The sequence below is a fragment of the Hibiscus syriacus genome, unplaced genomic scaffold (assembly GCF_006381635.1).
Source record: "Hibiscus syriacus cultivar Baekdansim isolate YM2019G1 unplaced genomic scaffold, ASM638163v2 tig00111917_pilon, whole genome shotgun sequence".
Lineage (NCBI taxonomy): Eukaryota > Viridiplantae > Streptophyta > Magnoliopsida > Malvales > Malvaceae > Hibiscus > Hibiscus syriacus.
The window spans coordinates 1,057,859-1,078,191 of record NW_024063213.1 but is presented as its reverse complement, the minus strand read 5'-3'; the positions used below and the strand labels follow the sequence as shown (position 1 = coordinate 1,078,191).

Sequence of the window (20,333 nt, the reverse complement as noted above, 5' to 3'; positions counted from 1 at the left end):
ATTGTTATTATGTGCATAGTTTGACTAAGAACAATATTTCTATTTCTTGTTTGGACAAGATTGGCTTTGAGATTATTATTAAGAATAATTGTTGTTCTTTTTATCTCGATAGTGTTTTTTATGGTTTGGCACAGTTGGTTAATGGTCTCTATATTTTTGGATCAAGATAACACTATTTATAGCATAAATACTAAGAGATCAAAAACAAATGACTAGAATCAAACTTATCTTTGGCATTGTCGTTTAGGCCATATAAGTGAGAAACACATATCAAAACTCCATAAAGATGGATTCTTAGATTCATTTGTTTTCGAACAATATGATGTATGCGAATCTTGCTTGTTGGGAAAAATGACTAAAGCTCCTTTTAATAGTAAAGGTGAGCGAGCAAGTGATTTATTGGGGTTAATACATAGTGATGTATATGGACCAATGAATACACAAGCCATAGGTGGGTTCCATTACTTCATTACTTTTACCGATGACTTCAGTCGGTATGGGTATATTTATTTTAAACGCCATAAATCTGAAGCCCTTGAAAAGTTTAAGGAATTTAAAAATGAATTACAAAATCAACTAGGAAATAGTATTAAGGCACTTCGATCATATCGAGGTGGAGAATACTTAAGCATAGAGTTTGATGAACTCCTAAAAGAATGTGGGATTGTCTCACATCTTATACCACCTGGTACACCATAATGGAATAGAGTTTCTGAAAGAAGGAATCAAACACTGTTAGACATGGTTCGATCGATGATGAGTCATAGTGATCTTCCAACTTCTTTTTAGGGACATGCATTTGAAACAGCCACTTTCACACTAAATTGTGTTCCATCTAAATCGGTTCAAAAGACACCATACGAGATATGGACTGGGAAACGTCCCAGTATGTCTTTTATAAAGATTTGGGGTTGTAAAGCTTATATAAAACATCAGATGTCTACAAAGCTCGAACCTAAATCTTATAAGTGTATATTTGTTGGATATCCTAAAGAAACTAAGGGATACTATTTATTCAACCCTAACGAGAACAAAGTGTTTGTTGCTCGAACATGAGTTTTTCTCGAAAGAGAATTTCTCTCAAAGAAATGGAATGGTAAAAATATTGAACTTGGAGAAGTTCAAGAACAACAAATAAATGAACCTGAAGTTAAGCATGTTTCACAAGTTGTTGAGGAGCATTCAACAGATTTAGAAACACAATCACTGCGTAGATCCACAAGAGAACATCGTGCACCTGAGAGATTTGGATTTCTCGTTACGACATATGGAGATGTTCTTCTTATGGATCAAGATGAGCCCAGTGCTTATCAAGAGGCAGTGTCTAGCCCAGACTCTAAGAAATGGCTTGAAGCAATGAGATCTGAGATGGATTCCATGTCAGTAAACCAAGTATGGAATTTGGTTGAACCACCTGAAGGGGTCAAACATATAGGGTGTAAATGGGTTTTCAAGAAGAAAACCGACATAGATGGTAATGTACAAACATACAAGGGGCGATTAGTCGCTAAAGGTTTTTGACAAGTTCATGGTGTAGACTATGACGAAACATTCTCCCCTGTAGCTATGTTTAAGTCCATCCGGATCCTGCTCGCAATAGTTGTATTCCATGATTATGAAATCTGGCAAATGGACGTCAAAATCGCCTTCCTTAATGGAAAACTTGAAGAGGATGTGTATATGACAGAACCAGAAGGTTTTGTCTTTCCAGGAAATACTGGAAAGGTTTATAAGCTACAGAGGTCTATTTATGGACTAAAGAAAGCTTCTCAAAGCTGGAATCTTCGTTTCAATGATGCAATCAAAGAGTTTGGTTTTATCAGAAATGAAGATGAGCCTTGTGTTTATAAGAAGGCTAGTGGGAGCATTAATTCTTTCCTAATCTTGTATGTAGACGACATACTCATCATAGGAAATGATATACCTACTTTACAGTATGTTAAGACTTGGTTAAGTAGTTATTTTTCTATGAAAGATTTGGGTGAGGCAGCGTATATCTTAGGGGTTAAGATCTATAGAGATAGATCAAGACGACTTCTAGGTCTGAGTCAAAGTACATATATAGACAAAGTGCTGAAAAGGTTCAGTATGAAAGAATCCAAGAAAGGATTTTTGCCTATGAGACATGGCATTTCTCTTTCTAAGGAAATGTTTTCTTCAACTCCACTAGAAAGAGAACGGATGAATAAGATTCCATATGCTTCGGCTATTGGTTCTATAATGTATGCCATGATATGTACTCGACCAGATGTATCGTATGCTCTAAGCATGACGAGTCGGTATCAAGCAAACTCTGGTGAAAATCACTGGGTTGCGGTTAAAAATATCCTTAAGTACTTAAGAAGAACTAAGGATAAATTTCTTGTCTATGGAGGGGAGGAAGAGCTTAGTATAAAAGTTTATACTGATGCCAGCTTCCAAACTGACAAGGATGACTCACGATCACAATCAGGTTTTGTGTTTTGTCTTAATGGAGGTGTTGTGAGCTGGAAAAGTTCGAAGCAAGACACAGTAGTTGATTCTACAACAGAGGCTGAATACATTGTAGCCAGTGAAGTAGTAAAAGAGGTTGTTTAGATCAAGAAGTTCATATCGGAATTAGGGGTTGTTCCCAGCTTATCAGATGTTGTAGAACTCCGTTGTGACAATAATGGAGCCATTGCACAAGCAAAAGAACCAAGATCTCATCAACGAACCAAACATATTCTTAGGCGCTTTCATATCATTCGAGAGATCATTGATCGAGGAGATGTGGAAATATGTAGAGTACACACGGATGAAAACATTGCTGATCCCTTGACAAAGCCTCTTACATAGCAGAGGCATGATCGTCACACTGAGTCACTCGGTATTAGATATGAGAGTGATTGGTCTTAGTGCTAGTGGGAGATTGTTAGAGTATGCCCAAATAACAATCATATGATGATTGTAATAATACTTTTATTTACCGATTTTATTGAATAAAGGCATTGCCGCTATTATTTTCATTTATATATATGTGTTTAACATAAACTGAAAGATAATAAAGTCCATATAATGACATAATTGTTATTATTAAAAGATCCATAGTCAAGTATTATTATGAGCATGGACAATAATAATACGCTTAAGACTAACATGTTATTGATTGATGACAATGACTTGTTATTGACATAGAGATGTCAGAATTGATACATGATTATATTGTTAGAGAACAATGTATTGGATTGACCGACCATGAGCATATGTCTTGGATTATTATGTGACAGTCATAACATTGCTCATGGTGATGACTATATGTATGATCCTCAGACTTGAGATCAATACTATCCCAACATATCTTGTTATATGTTTTGATGCAGCTAAACAAGCTCCGTAACTAGTTGCTCTATAAAGACTGTTATTGAATATATCTCAATATATGTAGTGGGTGTCTATGATTAAGATAGGATTTGTCCTTCCTACATAATAGGAAATATATCATAGGCAACTTGATTGAGTAAGACTAGAAACGTATGGCCATGCTCGAATAAGTTGATATGAGATATCATAAACTATTCGTTAATTAAAGTCTACTCTAGATATCAAGAAACAATAGATGGACTATACAAGTGTGACTATTCCAAGACGTGTGCCTATTCTAGATATAAAGGACATATGGATGTAATATATAAAAGAGTAATCACCAAGATGATATGTCGAATTATATTTTCTTGTAACTTATGTGACAATGATATATTGCTAGATATCACTCATTGTATGTAATATTAGAATTGTTCTAATAATTACTGCTAACGTTACAAGAACCTACAAGGTCACACCCTAGGATTGAAACGAGCAAAGATGTACAATTGTTGTACGATACTAAAATATATATCTAGAGTTAATTAAATATATGTTTTAATAATCCTGAATATTTAATTTCAATTAATTAAATATAGATTTAATTAATTTGAAATAATAAAATCCCTAATATGATTAGGGTAACTTGGATATAAGAGGATATTAAATTCCAATTAATTAAATATAGATTTAATTAATTTGAAATAATAAAACCCTAATATGATTAAGGTAACTTGGCTATAAAAGGGTGTGTTAGGTCTAGCAGTCATTGTATAACACACACTCAAAACCTTAAGCCGTTTTCTCTTAAAAGAGTTTTGGGGAAAACAAAGATTACTCTAAATCGGGTGAACTGAGTAGAGGTTTAGACGTGATTTCGTGGTGGCTTAAGATTTGAACCGATCTACACAACCAGTATTCACTGTTGTCCTTGCTATTTTTCAAGGAACCCACTGTAAGTATTCACATCTCTTCCTCCCGATTTCAGTTTTTCGTACTTGGATCGCTGGTGAGACCGTCGAGTTTTGTTTCCGCTGCACTATGGGGCCGAAGGTCCCAACAATTATACCCAAGGCGCATCGCAGGGGGCGCGACTTACTGACGTGTGGCAGATTCTGGGGTAAGGCGCGCCCCCTGCACCGCGCTATACCCCCTGTACACACGTATATACCATGTCAGCATAAGGCGTGCCTTACCCCACGTGGCACCAAATCAGCGTAAAGCGCGTTGCAGAGGCCGCGCCTTTCTGCAAAGGGTGTTAGATCGGGAAATATAGTCTAAACGGTGCCTGATCAGGAAATATATTGTTCAACAGTGATATATCGAGAAAATCGCCTAGTCTTTATCCAAAAAAAATTAAGTATCGATATTTAAATTTTTTATTTTTTTAATGAAACCTATTTTTTAATAAAAATATTAACATAGTATATCACAACCTATTTCATAATGAATCAAAATATTCTTGGACGCAACCTATTTTATTAAAAAAAGATTAACATTACATAATGGATCACAACATATTTTTTTAGTGAACCAAGACATTTTTGGGTGTAACTGTTTTATTAATAAAATTATTAATATTCCAGATCGCAACCTATTTATTAGTGAACAATGACATTCTTAGGTGCAATCTTATTTCTTATATATATTCATAACATTTTTAGTTTTTAAACTTATTTTTTATCGTAGGAAAATCTAAAGCTTCATTAGCTTAAAATTTGATAACATTTTAAGCACAATTATTTTATTAATAAAAATATTAACATTTCAGATCATAATATATTTTTAAATAAATCATGACATTCTTAAACATAACCTATTTTATTAATAAAAATATTATTATTTCTAACCTATTTCTTATTTCATGTTGATGAGGATTGATGGTTTTCTCTGCCTTCCCCTCAATCCATACTTATCACAGTGTAAACTTAGTTAATGTTGATGAGGATTGATGGTTTTCTCCTTCCTACGTCAGATAACGTGGTGTACAGGCACCCACTACGAAAATTTTCTTTTTATAAATATTTACAGAGGTTAAAATATATTTACACAAATTCCAGTGACTATATGTGTAGTTTAACCATTAACAAATTCCTAAACTTAACTGGAAGGTTCCAGTACCTTATATTTCGTTTCAAAAAGGCACCCCCGCATACTGCTCTAAATCCTTCCGATAAAAAGAGTTTAAAACCCGAAAAGCAAATAGCAAGTGATTTGGAAAAAGAATGGCAGAAGAATTGGCGCAAGATTTGGAGGAGCTTAAGCAACTTCAATGCATCGCTAAGAGGCCACGTATTTTATCTTTTATTTCCTCTGAGATTCCCAACTTGAAGAAGGGGGGCCCCTTCTTCTTCTTGGATATTGAGATGTTTTGAATATTATGTGGTCGTGTTATTTTGATTCGATTCTTCATATTGAATCTAGTTTAGATATTCTGATCATTTCTAGTTTCTGGGTTTTTCTTAGAGGCACTTCATGGGGGATCGCTTTCGCAGTGTAGAAGATTTCGTATTCAATGGTGTTTGGCATTTTTTTTTCCTTGGCTGTTTATTGAGTTCTTCTGTTGCAGACATTGAAAGAGGATGCAAATGGAGCTTCTCCTGCTGCTGATCCACAAATTCCAAATCCCGTTGCAACCTCAGCAAAGGCTCCACAGTTAACCCAGTACTGAGTTACGTTACACTCGCCTCGTTCAGTTGGGATCAAGATAACGATAAAGTCAAGGTAAGAAATTTCGATGTTCTTAAAGATTTAGAACATTTTCATCGGCAGTGTAAAATATCAAATCCCCAACGTTGCAACCTGAAAAGACAAATTATCCATTTGACTTATTGAACCCAAAACCTTGGTCTGGTTATTAATTTCATCTTCTATTTTACGAAATTTGAGAAGTTTGTCACTTTGATTTAATTTGTTGGAATTTGGTCATCCTAGTTTATGAAAACTGAGAAGTTAATATAATATGAAGATTAGTAGTAGTTCAGTAATTTATCTGCACGGATTAGCTAAACTCGATAGTTTAACAATTTATATGCAACTAATTAGTAAAAATCGGTAGTTCTAGATCATGTGTTTAGCAAGAAATGAAATTAACTTCTCGGTTTTCAGTTTTAATACAGTACAAAGGTCAAATTCAGACAAATTCAAGTAGAGATATCAACTTATTAAATTCTTGACACCATAAAAAGATGTAATACATCCTAAGTGAATGGAATTGTTATTTTAAAACAAATTTGAAGTTTAAAACTGAAACTACATTGAGCTTTGATTCTCTTGAGCTCGTATTGATAACAATTAACACCCTTAGCAGCTTCTTAGATTTCTCTTCAAAATTGTGATTGCAGTAATTATTTTGTATTATCATTGCATTCTCAGCCTTTTTGTTTTTTTCTTTTTCTTTTTTTGCTGATCCTGTGTTTGTACAACAGATATATGTCTCTTTGGAAGGAGTCGAACAGGAGAAAATCCAGGCAGATTTCAAGCCGACGTCTTTTGATGTTAACGTTAAAGGCAAATCCTATAGGTGTGCTATCCCAAAATTGAACAAGGAAATCGAACTAGAGAAGTGCAAGGTGATAGTTAAGCCCACAAGAGTCATCATCACATTGTTCAAAGCTTCTAAAGGCAACTAGTCTGATCTACACTACAAGGAGGACAAGGTAATTTCCTAGATTATCGTAAGATTACTTTCCATGTTTTTTTGCCACTAAACTACACTAATAATATTTTTCTTTTTCACACAGCTGAAGCCAAATTTGGATAACAAGCGAGATCCCATGGCCGGAATCATGGATTTAATGAAGGTAAAGTTTATTCCATGATTTATTCATGGCATGTGTTTTATTGACAAATTTCCAATGTCTAAATTACTGCCGGTTTGTGTAAATTGCAGAATATGTACGAGGAAGGGGATGAGGATATGAAAAGAACAATTGCCAAAGCATGAACTGATGCAAGATCTGGCAGGACTGGTGATTCTTTGAAGGGTTTTCGTTGAATTCCGTATGGAAATGGGTATTTTTGGGGTGGTTTTTAGCACAATGGTCTTTTCCATACTTTTTGTGGTATCTTGTCATCTTGAAGTTGCAGGAAACTTGTTTCTGGATATTTTTTTTATCTTGGTGTGAAGAATCATTGAAATTTGGAAATAGTTGATACTTTCTCCATGTTTAAACTAGTGTTTCTTGACGTTTTATTTGTGAAAATATTCTAGGTTCCATAAACAAAACTCACTCTAACTAGGCATCGATAAGAAACCTGAGGAACTTGATTAGAAAATCTGGAAAATTGCAACTAACAATTAGAGTGACATCCATGGTGGCTAGAAGCCATCATTAAATTATTTGATTGCCATGGTCTGCATAGCTGTCATCATTCGAGTATTTGACTGCCATAGTCTGCATTGAACTTCTCATAACGATGAACATATAAACGAGCAGATGGTCTCGTGTTCTTCAAAGCAGCCTCTATATCATCGGGGGTAATTGACCCATCCTTTGGCAGCTCTGCAAATCGAAAACTAGCTGTTGAGTTGTTCATTATAAATGAAATCAAAGATCTCTTTGTTTCTTCGATCCATCTTTGTTTATAGAGAATTGTAGTTCGGTATAAGATGCATACCATGGTCGGACACTGCTTCTGAGCTATTCTCAAGATCTCTCATTAAACATCTCAATGGTTGCATGGCAGCTTCTTTGCAGACTAATCGAATATCTGAACCCGGATAACCATCTGATCTTTCCACTAACGTATCATAAGGAAGACCCTCCTCACCATTGTCTCCAGGTAGAGGTGTTTCAAACATTCTCGCTTCTGGTTCTGGGAGGGGAACAAGGATATTTTTTCAACGTGGTTAAAGGATGACATTGCTTGCAGTTCGTAATGATTTTTGGGTTATTTGGGTAAATGATGCTAGCAATCTTAATATCAAGCGAGAGAAATAACACGTAGAAAAGCCTAACCGGTTCATAGACAGTCGATGGATACACGCTTCTCCAGACGACGGAGCATGGCTGCATCCAATTCCCAAGGCAGGTTTGTTGCTGCCAAAACAAACACGAGTTCATCTGACCGCGTCAAACCATCCATCTGTGATTTAATATACATATCAATTTTTGGAGAAAGTACAGTTGATATATAAAATGCTTGTAGTTTATTCTCCTGATGGGTTATATCATCTGATTCTAGAGTGTAAGATATTTAACTAATAAATCAGTGAAGAATGTATCTAAATAATATGCATGAACTATAAATTGTCACGTGATAGGACGCATCTTGAGAAACAAATATCACCTGTATAAGTAGCTCAGTCTTCAATCGCCTACTTGCTTCATGCTCACTGTTCCCTTCGCCGCCACGCTGACTTATGATGGCATCAATCTCGTCAAGAAATATTGTAGACGGGGCATGGTGCCTAGCAAGGTCGAATAGTATTTTATTAACTTCTCAGAATCACCTGAAATGTTATAAACCCCGTTGTTAGATAACCGAGTGATATTTCTAAGAACCTCTATGGTGGTGTTCAGACAGGTCCTTTGATTCATATTGACATCAAGATCTCTTTTTCATAGAGGATTGATGCCGTTATCTTAAATAAGCTTATCAAAGAATTTTATCAGTGATGTTTTTTCTTCTGCTGCTAAGTAAGAGATGCGAACGGAACAGAATATAAAATGATCCCAGTCAAAGATGAAATTACTATTGATTAGAATAATATCTTGCCGTTCTCCATTTTAGAGACTTCATAAGTTTCATGCCTAGGACCAATAAGATCTTGGAAATCACATGCTTAACATACCACGCCATTTGCTGACTACAGATGATGCTGAAATATTGAAAAATGTCGTCTTGCATTCTGTTGCAACAGCCTTTGCTAGCATTGTCTGCAACCAAAATGGTGTTCCAATAGAAGCTAGCATCAATACACACTACTACGATATAGCGAACAATATACGCAGAAGCATAATTCTTTTTCAATGCTGAAGAAATTGTGACCCACTGTCAATCTAAGTTTACAAAATGATCATGAAAGATACGGTTTTTTATTTCATATTAACCAAATATCTTGCATATCTACTGCATTATGAAGATGGCTTGTATAAAACATCTATTTGATGGAAACAATTGAGGAAAATACAGACCTTTCCCGTCCCCGGGGGGCCAAAAAGGAGAATACCCTTCCATGGTTAAAGAAGACCCGTAAAGTACCTACAGCGAATCATATCAGTTTTGAAATGAAAGCTTCAAAGTCCATAACATATTATTGAATGCTTCACCGACATTTACAAAACCAAATTCGCAAAACATAAGCCCCCCATGGTGCTTTACACAATATTTCCATTGATCTCAACTTTTAAGTATGGGAGAGGGAAGCAGCAGATGAACAGATATTATAAACATCTATATCATTTTGAAGGAACGTTCGAATCTCTTTGTAATATACTCCGTCCACTTTTAAAAGAACTAACTTATAGAAGATTTAAGCTCCCACAAATCACAAATCTGCTTTTCTTTTCAACCAAGATAGGAAAATAAAAGAGTGTTTGACAAACATATCCCATGCACTGTTGAGAGTAGTTGCTTTGGAATCTTATCAGCTTGATAACATTGTAGAGAACTGAAGTTGCTTCCCTTTCTAGTTCTATAAAGTTCAGTGCCAAATGTAGGATCCTGGAATTGGTATGCAGGACATATATACATACCATCTCTACTTTCTAATTTTCACATGAAAAATCTATACTCGGTCAAGTAAACACATGGCCCACTTTATTCACTTCATACGATAAAATGAAACTTTAGTTTTAGGGAAAACTGCACAAGAGTCAGTTCCATTACAACACTGACAAAAATTTCAAGAAATGCCAGATTATTGTAGATTCAGAAACATAAGCTAGCAGTCAAGTGAAAAAAATGTGTACACCCCACAATCATTTTCAAGTAAAAAGACTGGTCGCAGACTGTGCACAGAATCCATGATCTGGGCACAGAAATACTTACTTGGGATATTTTATTGGCATAACAACTGCTTCTTAAGCAATCGTTTGGCGTTCTCTAATCCCTTGATGTTTTCCCACTTCACATCAGGACTCCCACGAACAATGTCCCTAAAAGAGGATTATGTAAGATGATATGTACTAGAGAAAACTTCAAGCTATAATGTTAAACAATAGACCGATAGCTAAAACTTCGTTTCTATCGCCAGTGAAGATACTGGTTATCTGCTCAAACTCTCCCCTAAGGCACGCATTTCTGCAGTTTCAAAATCAGGAAGAAGAGGCCTTTGCCTATACATATAAAGGAAAAGGAAACATCAAAATCATCATTTTATAAAGAACTGGAGAATTCAATATTCTTTCTCCGTAACCATTAGGATTCAACTTCAAACACAAGAACATTAATCCGAGTAATCAATGTTGAGAATTATATATATAAAAGCAAGTTGAAATAAACAAATCTATTGAGTAGCAAATCAGAATGAGTAATGAACATACAGTCTTGAATCAAATCCGTTTGACACCACACCATTGGAAAGCACCTGGTTCGTATTCTGAAGACGAAACAACAACAATAATAAATCATTACAATCAAGAAATACAAAAAAATTGTTAAAAAAGGATTTGAAAGGCTAAAAAATATACCTGCTTTTGGTACTGCTCGTAAATAGCCATATCAGACGAGTTCTTAGCAGAATGATTTCCATTTGAGGTCACAGTGACATTGGAGACGGTCGCATCAGCAGCTTGATCGTCCTGTGGCTCAGTTAATCTCCTCCACCCAAACTACGCATCATAAAACATTTCAAAATCCAATAAATAAATCATATTATGTCTCCATAATCAGTGTTAAACATTTTTCCCTTTCTCTTCTTAACATCGCTTCATACAGATAGATCACAGTTCACAAATCCAAAGAGCATAAACAAAACGAAAGAACAACAAATCATTAAATCCAATGCAGTTTAAGATAAATAAATGAGCTTAAATTTTAAAGTCAATCGAAGTAAGTCAAGTAAACTTCATGTAGGTCAGTTTAGCGAAACGAAATGACAAAAACACACACACACGCACAAACACAACGAATTTTGGAAGTCTTTTAGCTTTCTTTGCTAACAGTATCGGGCGAACAAAAGAGAAAAACCAAAGGGAGAGAGCGAGTACCAGAAAGGACCAGCGAGAGAGAGAAGATTCGTCGGCCATTGTTTGACTTAAAATGAAGGTGTTTTCCTTTGGAGAGAAAATGAGAGATTTGCGAGAAAATTTCCTCAGATCTTTTTTTCTCTTGAGTTGATAAACTACTAAAGAGTGTGCAGCGTGGAGTGCAGAAGAACAGGCTGCACAGAGCGCGTGCTTTTAAAACAAGTTCAATAATTATATATTTGGGGAACTTATATTATACATTAGCTGTCATGTTTCTCATTTTGGACTAAATTTTATTATAAGAGAAAAATTGGTAGGTTGTTATTAGGCCTGTAAACGAATCGAACGCACATGAACGGAGGTATGTTCATGTTCGTTCATTTAATAAATAGACGAACATAAACGGACACGAACATAAACGAACAAAATTTTTTTTTGTTCATGTTCGTTTATTAAGGAATATAATATGTTCATGTTCGTTCATTTAATAAATAAACGAACATAAACGAACACGAACATAAACGAACACGAACATAAATGAACACGAACATAAACGAACATAAACGTTGGAGACCCTACCTTCCATTGTTCTTTCATGAAAAATAGTCGACAATGCAAATAACCAAATCTACAGTGATAAATAGCGTAAGAGTTTATTAGCAGTGATGAAATGTTTGAAGATATTAAATATTTTAATCGATCTTTTAAAGATATTAAATGATTCACACAACTTTAATTTAACGCTATAACATTTATCTTAGTGGTCCATGATTACATATGAACAATCATTTTTCGCTATTACACTCTTTTCAGAAATTGCATAGAAACCTTTGTTTTGTTTTCTGGCAAATTCTATATATTTTTCTCTTTATTGATGTTCATATACTTCCGATTGTTACCTTTATCTTCCCATCTATTTATAGAAAGAAGTATGATGTTTTCTTGAGTTTTAAATGTGAAGATACCTGCAATAACTTTACATATCAACTATTAAGCCAAATAAAACAGAGAAAGAGATGAAAACATACCTGTAAAACTTCATATTGCACTATAATATAACTTGTTTTGAAGCTTTCAGCGATCGTCTCCACTCTCTAGTAAATACTAGGGTTTGGGGAAAAAGGGGGAAATGAATATAGGTGCGATGTGCCTCACAGGTTAACATATTGGATTTAATCTCCAAATAAAATTGGGTTAATTATGGAGTTGGTCATCAGAATATCAGATTAATTAATATTTTTAAGATACTTACAAATTGGTCACCAAAATTGATTTAAGAAGATTGAGTTAAACATAAATGAATGAACATAAACGAACATAATCGAACGAACATAAACAAACATAACCGAACGAACATAATCGAACGTTCACGAACGTAAATGAACGAACGAGACCTATGTTCATGTTCGTTCATTTAATTAAACGAACAAAAAATATTGTTCATGTTCGTTCATTTAATAAATAAACGCACATAAACGAACTTCCCGCCGCACGGTTCACGAACGGTTCGCTGAACGTTCAGTTCATTTACAGGCCTAGTTGTTATTTAAAAATAATAATTTTACTTGTTAATTTTTAGAGGCTCGTGTAATTATTAATACTAAATTAATAATAATTAGCTAATCCTATTCACATATGTAATTAGGTGAGGGGAGCAGGATAGTAGACTGCCCCCAACGCCAGATTGAGAGTAGTTTCCGTGAAAGATCTCCAACACTCAAAATTATGAATTGTCTATCGTGAGACTTGATCCCACGACCACAAGATTATAGTAAAGTTGATAGAATTGCATAGAAAAATAATAAAATAATGTATATATATATTTTATATACTAAATAAAGCTACTAGTTTTTTTAGCAATTCGAACATACTACCAAAAGCCTCTATAATAATTTGTATTAATATAGAAAGTTTTAACCCGTTCTGTTAGAAATTTACAAAAATATTCTTATTTATAAAGTGTAACAGATATTATTTTAAGGGTGTTATTATCTTTTCATTTTGTTAGAGTAAATTACGAGGGTGTTTGGCAAACAATTGATATTAAATAGTTGATACTGATTTCAGTAGTTGATTTGATCAACTGATTTGGTTAGTTAATTTGATAAATTGATTTGATTAATTGTTTATATAGAAGTGTTTGATAAAATTTAACTAATAGTTGATATGGTAAAATAATAAATAAGGATATATATATTTAGTTGTTAAGTACATATATGTTTTATAATACTTTAGTCTTTATTTGGGTGAAATTATTCGGATAAAATGATTTTGACAAGGAATTAAAAATTCCTTAAGAAAATTAGTGAATATTTTTTAACATTTTGAATATATTTTTAAACTTAATATTTACAAATATTAACATTGTGAGATTGATACATATTATTAACCTTGTATAAAATATCAACATTACATTTTTTTACTTTCATATTTTGCTATATTTTTTTAACTAAAATATATTTGTGAATCTACAACTAAAAATAGAATAATAAAAAAATCACTAATGCATCATTAGGCGTTGCATAAAATTCATTTTACACAAGTTCATTGAAAATAAATTTAGACTATATAAATATTCAAGAAAGAGATACATATCCAAATACAACAACAACAACAACAAAACCCTGATTTCATATGCAATGGGATAAGGGGGAGGTAGGGTAGTAGGCTGACCCCAACGCCAAGTTGAGAGCAGCTTCCGTGGAAGACTCCTGCAGTCAGAAAATTAAAAATAAAGATAAGATGCAAATACGTGTATAAATAAATAAATAAATACATAGATGAACAGTCTTCATATGCAGTCTTGATATGTGCGTCTATAATGGGGAGTAATCATTGTAAATAATTCCCTGCAAATAATTCCCTACATAGAAATCTCTGCATATAGACTGAAAATGTAAGACCCAGCTAAATTTAAAAAGAGGAAACATGAATAGAAATGATACACAGAAGTCAATAATAGCAAGCTACGAGAAGGAATAAATTCAAATGAGTTAATTCTTAAACTAAGGTAACACTACTCCGATACCCTAGTTCTAAGCCTTCATACATTTCAATGACAGAAACATGTATACAGTAGAAGTCATGGAAAGTACTACAAAGACATTAAAAAGAAGACAGAGATGTTACACCCTATGGCTGTGAACCGCACTACTCCACTACCCTGGTCTTAAGTTTCCATACTTTCCTATCAGAGGTCATATCCAAATAATTACAAACAAATAGGAATATTTAAGAAACATGATATAATTGTCTAACAGTCATTAAACTCATAGTGATGTCATCACGTACTTTTGTCATTTATTTAGTACTCATACGCTCAACTTCTTGCTGAACGTGCTTCAACATTCATTAACTTCATATCTTTATGCTCCTTTCAGTAACAACTTGAATCATAGAATCGAGTTTCTCCATTAATAGTGTTGATCCTCCAATTCTCCTAGAAGATTCAACCTTAGGACTCTAATACTTCCAAAAACATCATTTTCAGAGGCTCATCTGCTTCCTCTTCTTTCAACTTCTTGTTCATTAAAATTGGGAAAAGATGAAGGAATTGAGCTAGAATCACTACAAATTTCTTGTCATTTCATATTAACTTGAGTATGATTTACGACATTACTTTCACTCCACACGTCATCATAATCAGAAACAACACTATCAATGTTATAATTTAAAGGAGAAGTGACATATATTTTCTATTTTCTTTTCATGCTCAGCAGGAGTAAACTTAAGAACCCCTTGTGCAACTGAAACCCCGAACATTTGTTCTATCTTATTTTTCAGTTCGGATTCAATCCCTTCATCTTGAAATGCTTTAAAATGTGTGTTTTCCTATAAAGCAAAATAAATAAAATCAATTCTAAGAATTTAAACAAGTGTAGATAAATATACTAACCTCAATTTTCTTCGTCCACCACTCCTCACTAGCGCTTATTGTTCCATTTTCAGGACCCCAACCTAATCCCGTTTCCTTTCCTTTCAAGGCTTTCCAAAGACTATCTATTCTTTATCCAATTCCACTTGTTCTTAAGCTTAGCCTTCTCTTTTTTGAAATTGCAACTCTATCATCTTCCATGGCACTCTTTGTGAGATCGTAACACCACTTTTTCCCTTACTTCTTTCAGCATATTGAATACACAAATCACAAAATATGTGTATATTTTCTTTTGACCAACTAGCCCTACTTACATCTTTCCCCCCGCTTTCACTTTCTTCATTGTTCTTTTTTTTCCTTGGTGCCATATAAGTAGTATATAACATAATTAAAAATTTCCTCTTAAAAATTTTGAAGCAAAAACACTAACATTTCCAATAATCATTGTGCTCGGATAACATTCCAATCCATTATTACTTATAATAATACATATCAAACAACACATAATGTAATATCGTTAGTTCTACATGAGACAAGAAAATGTAATTTGGTGTACATATTAGAGACAAATGACAATACAATGATGTGATGCATATAGCATCAAAACAAGCATTTAAACAAGTAGGTAACAAATACTATAGAGATTGAAAATTAACCTCAAATCTTAATCTGTAATCTCAATTAGGAGTGCTTCTCTTCTTTTATCATGCAAATATTTCCTATACAAAATCACATCACCAAATATAAAAAAAATTTGATTAATGATAGGAGGTAGATATGGGTGCCAAATAATCATAAATAACAGGATCATTTGCGGAGAAAATAACCAAGAGTTGAATTTAACCAAAAAAAAAGTTAACTAAAGGGAGGAAATTATTTAACTCGAGGGAAAATCGACTACAAAGACAAAAAAAGTTACATTTATAGAGACCAAAAGTTCAAATTACATGGATAAAAATGATGAAATACACAGAAAGAAATGAAGGAATAAGAAACGATTCACATTTGTTTTTAGTAAATAGATTTTTTTGTTCAGTAAATTGATTTTTCCGGGTAAAATTCCACAAGGAAAAACAAGTCACTTGTCGTTACCATTGATCTTTTAATTTTGTCAATCAGACCACTAAAATATTTAATTATTCTCAATCAAGTCACTTGCCGTTAACAGTTAATCGATTAGGTGATGTGGCGGTTAAATATTTTAGTATAATCACATATTTGATTCTTGTTATTTACATATTCTATCAATTTAGTCCTACTTTTAATAAATTAAAATAAAGTTAGTCCTCCAATCGAATGGTGACACATGGCATGATACATGGCACCAGTGACATGTGGCATGATACATGGCACCAATGACACGTGGCATCATTCAATTGGAAGATTAAATTTATTTTAATTACTAAAAATAGGACTAAATTGAGAGAATATGCAAATAACAGGGATCAAATGTGTGACTATACCAAAATATTTAACCGCCACGTCACCTTATCGGTTAACGGTAAGTGGCTTAATTGAGAACAATTAAATAGTTTAGTGGTCTGATTGACAAAACTGAAAGATCGGTGGTAAAAGTAAAATGACTAAATAGTTGAGCGGTCAATGGTATTGTTTACCCTTTTTTATATTAAAATACATTGCTTGATATTCAAACACATGATCAATTCTGATGCTGATTCTATTTGTAAACTCAGTTCTGCAGCACCTAAGGATTCCTCTGACACTGTTGGTTTAGAGATGTACCTATCAATCTTGGAATGGCTGGTTGCATTTGGTTTAGAGTTGGCTGCATTGATCCCCCAAGATGTAGTCCCTGTTGTTGAACAGTATGAGTCACCAAAAACCAAAAGATGATGTTTCTTGCCACTTATATGTTCTTTGATGATCCTCAAATGTTTTGTTGGGATTCATCTTGTAACCAATAGAAGGTTCAGGTGGATAAAATCAAAGCCATTGCCTCTAATAAAAACACACATGCATGCTCAAAAGCTTCTTCATATAACCTAGCCTGACTTATAATTATTTGATAATTTTATATTAATAAATGATTATCATCGTAACTTATTTAGTTCTTTTTTAACTTAAAAACGTCGACTTTTATTGAAGAAAATAACAAATATCAACAATTCAAGGTCATTTTTCAACTATATTGGTCATTGAAATATTCAAAGATCTTATGTGAAGTTTACAGCCATGTTCATAGGAATTGGGACTCAGTGCAACTGCGACACTTGTGAACATCCTACTCAACTATGAAGGGCCAGCTTATTGTTTCCTTACCAAACGGAAAAAGACTGTTCTAAAGGACCACAGCACCTATTATTCTTCTATCTTTTATTTTCATTTATTTTGGGTATCTGCTTTGAATCTCGTTCGGTCCCCCCGATCCTTTGAAATTATTTTTTTTACGGTCGGATTTGCTACCCCACAGCTTTAATGGAACTCTACTGCGTTTCGTTCTTTTATTGGTGCGTTTTTAGCGGTTGAACCCATATTTGATCCTACAACAATGATGTGTAGTTTTTAGTTATTAGAGTTTTGTTATTAACAACACATCATACACTATATATATATATATATATATATATACAACTACTTGAACTCAGAATTTTTTAAAAGAATAATAATCTCTTTTATTGCTAAAATCATTTAATGATTTTTAAATAAAATTTAAAGAGAGTTTACTTTATAAAATATAATTATTTGGTCGATAGAATTTCTTAATTTGTAATTATAATTATATATTTCGGAATTAGATTATTTATTTGTATTAAAACAGTACTTCGAATTAGTAATATGATATTACGATTTTTTCAAAATTATGCCTAACATTTAGTTTTTGTTTCATTTTAATATCTCGTCGTTAAAAACTTAACACGTTTAATACCTAAACTATCAATTTTGGTCCATTTTAGTACTTAAATTTTTAACTTTTTCAAAACTTAACGTCAAATTTTAAACGGTTGCACTAAAAGAAACAAAAACTAAATTTTATGTATGATTTTGAAAAAATTAAAAGTTTAAGTAGTAAAAGAGATTAAAATTGATAATTTCTTTTGGAGTAAATTAAAGAGGCTAGATTAAATCTGCACCCATAGCAGGATAGATAAATCTATTTTTGGAGTAACATCATAATGGGAAGAGGGATTATTGTTTATATTGAAAATCCAGCACAATGGGAAAAGGTCATGAAAAGGGAAAGGAACAACCTATGTCATTTCCACCTATGGCAGAAGCCCTACACTTTTTAGCTGAAAAAAGGGGTGAATTTTGATAGTAGACCACCATAAAGCTAGAAAATCATAGGCCTGAAGATCCTTTCTCAAGCAGGCCAAGCCTATAATCACCCAACCTTGATTTGTAGGCAGATGTCTTGTATTCCCACCAAGTGAACTCCTTGTATAAGCTCTCTTCTCCATCTGCCATTACTGAGGCTAAAGGCACTATCTTTTCATTCAAAGGTGGTCCTCCGAAATAGATCATTGAAAGCCTTGAGTTCATGGAGTCTGCCAATACCCTATGCCTCACACTTCTAAGCTTCCCATTTGTCATCACCTGCAACACTCCCAAAAATCAGTCCACACCCATATATGGTTGGCATTATATGGTAATAAACTGAGGTGTTGCTTAATGTGGACATGTTAGTTGTCTATTTTATGATATCTACTTTAAAATTTTATTTGTGTTCACCATTTATGAAATATTTATGTTATTAATATAAAGTTATATATGTATCACAGCCAGGTAACATGCATGCAAGCAGCATGTGAACTTACCATATTAAGTTACAAGATAATTTTTAACACGGCTATATATATATACATATAGTGTATACCTGCAAGGCATCGCCAACATTGATGAAAAAAGAGGTGTGATCGGGTGGGACTGAAACCCAAGTCTTATCTTTCAGGCAGATTTGCAGACCTGATGTGTTGTTGGATCTCAGTACAGATATAATCTGCGGGTCTGTATGCTCCCCGAACCCTATCAAATTCCTACCACTCAATGCTTGAAGCTCCGGGCATGGCGGATAATGGTTCAGCCTGAAACACGAGTCACTCTTCTCATCTCTCAACGGCCTACTCAACGCATCCCTTGGCTCTATCTTCAAACCATCCGCCATTAATTCCACCACTTCGAATGTCATTCTCTTCACCGCCTCGATATAGTCATCCACGGCTGAGCTGCTTCATCAAAAAAGAAAGACAAGGTCAAAATTTTAGTGTATCTGCAGATTGAACAATCTTCAAAACTGGTATTTAGCGTTAGATTACCGGAAAATTTCGGGGTTTTCTCGGAAAACGGTGTGCGTTTTGTGGGAAGTGATTTGAGGGTTGGTGTTGAGGAGGAGATATTCAATCCATCCCATATCGCCATTGGAGCCGATCATTTTGCAGCCATAGCCGAAAGGGTCGGGAGGGCCGGCTCTGTCTTTGTCGGACTGGGGTAAATTAAAGAACCTGAGAGCTTCGGTTTCCAATCTGGTGATGAATTCCATCGGGACGCCATGATTGACCAGCTTGAAGAAACCGTATTCCTCGCAAGCTTTGACTATGAGTGTCTTCGCTTCGGGGTCTCGCAGGTTTACCACTGGGATTCCATTGAAAACACTGGTGGTCGGCTTGCATGTTTTGATCAGAGAACAATGGTCTAATGATGTGGATTGCGAGTGAACGACCATGGTGTTTGCTTGGAGAGAAAACAGAGGAAAATATAGAAAGAAAAGCAGAGAGAGATGAGAATGGAGGGGTTGTAGGAGGAAAGTGAAGGTTCTTAAATGCGAAAAAATGGGAGTGCCGTTACTGACTATATAGAGTGGAGACATTTAGCATTGTGTTGTATCCTTGGCAATTTATGCTTTCGAGGAAAAGAAATCATAATGCAATTTCCTTTTATTTTTTCTAATAAAAGAAATGGAAATCGAAACCATGACTTTTCATTTCTAAAAAACATGCATTAATTAGACGGTAGTTGATTGTGGAATTAATATTTAGATATTTTTC

The 20,333-nt window shown here is 34.0% G+C and overlaps 1 protein-coding gene, 1 long non-coding RNA gene and 2 pseudogenes across 2 annotated transcripts; 1 reads left to right on the top strand and 3 right to left on the bottom strand.

Moving 5' to 3' along the window:
• Positions 1-5,455: 5,455 nt before the first annotated feature.
• Positions 5,456-7,470, top strand: LOC120172907 (annotated as a pseudogene).
• A 217-nt stretch (positions 7,471-7,687) lies between these two features.
• On the bottom strand, positions 7,688-10,715 carry LOC120172943 (annotated as a pseudogene).
• A 117-nt stretch (positions 10,716-10,832) lies between these two features.
• LOC120172908 lies at positions 10,833-11,558 on the bottom strand. The gene is made up of 3 exons (XR_005521007.1): positions 11,478-11,558; positions 10,959-11,099; positions 10,833-10,867 (listed from the first exon to the last, which is right to left on the bottom strand). It is a non-coding gene; the product is annotated as an uncharacterized LOC120172908 (long non-coding RNA).
• A 7,072-nt stretch (positions 11,559-18,630) lies between these two features.
• Positions 18,631-20,081, bottom strand: LOC120172942 (gibberellin 2-beta-dioxygenase-like). Its single transcript, XM_039180264.1, has 3 exons — positions 19,605-20,081; positions 19,166-19,517; positions 18,631-18,885 (listed from the first exon to the last, which is right to left on the bottom strand). Exons 1-3 carry the CDS (start codon positions 20,009-20,011, stop codon positions 18,631-18,633), a joined length of 1,014 nt encoding a protein of 337 aa, XP_039036195.1. The 5' UTR covers positions 20,012-20,081.
• Positions 20,082-20,333: the final 252 nt, after the last annotated feature.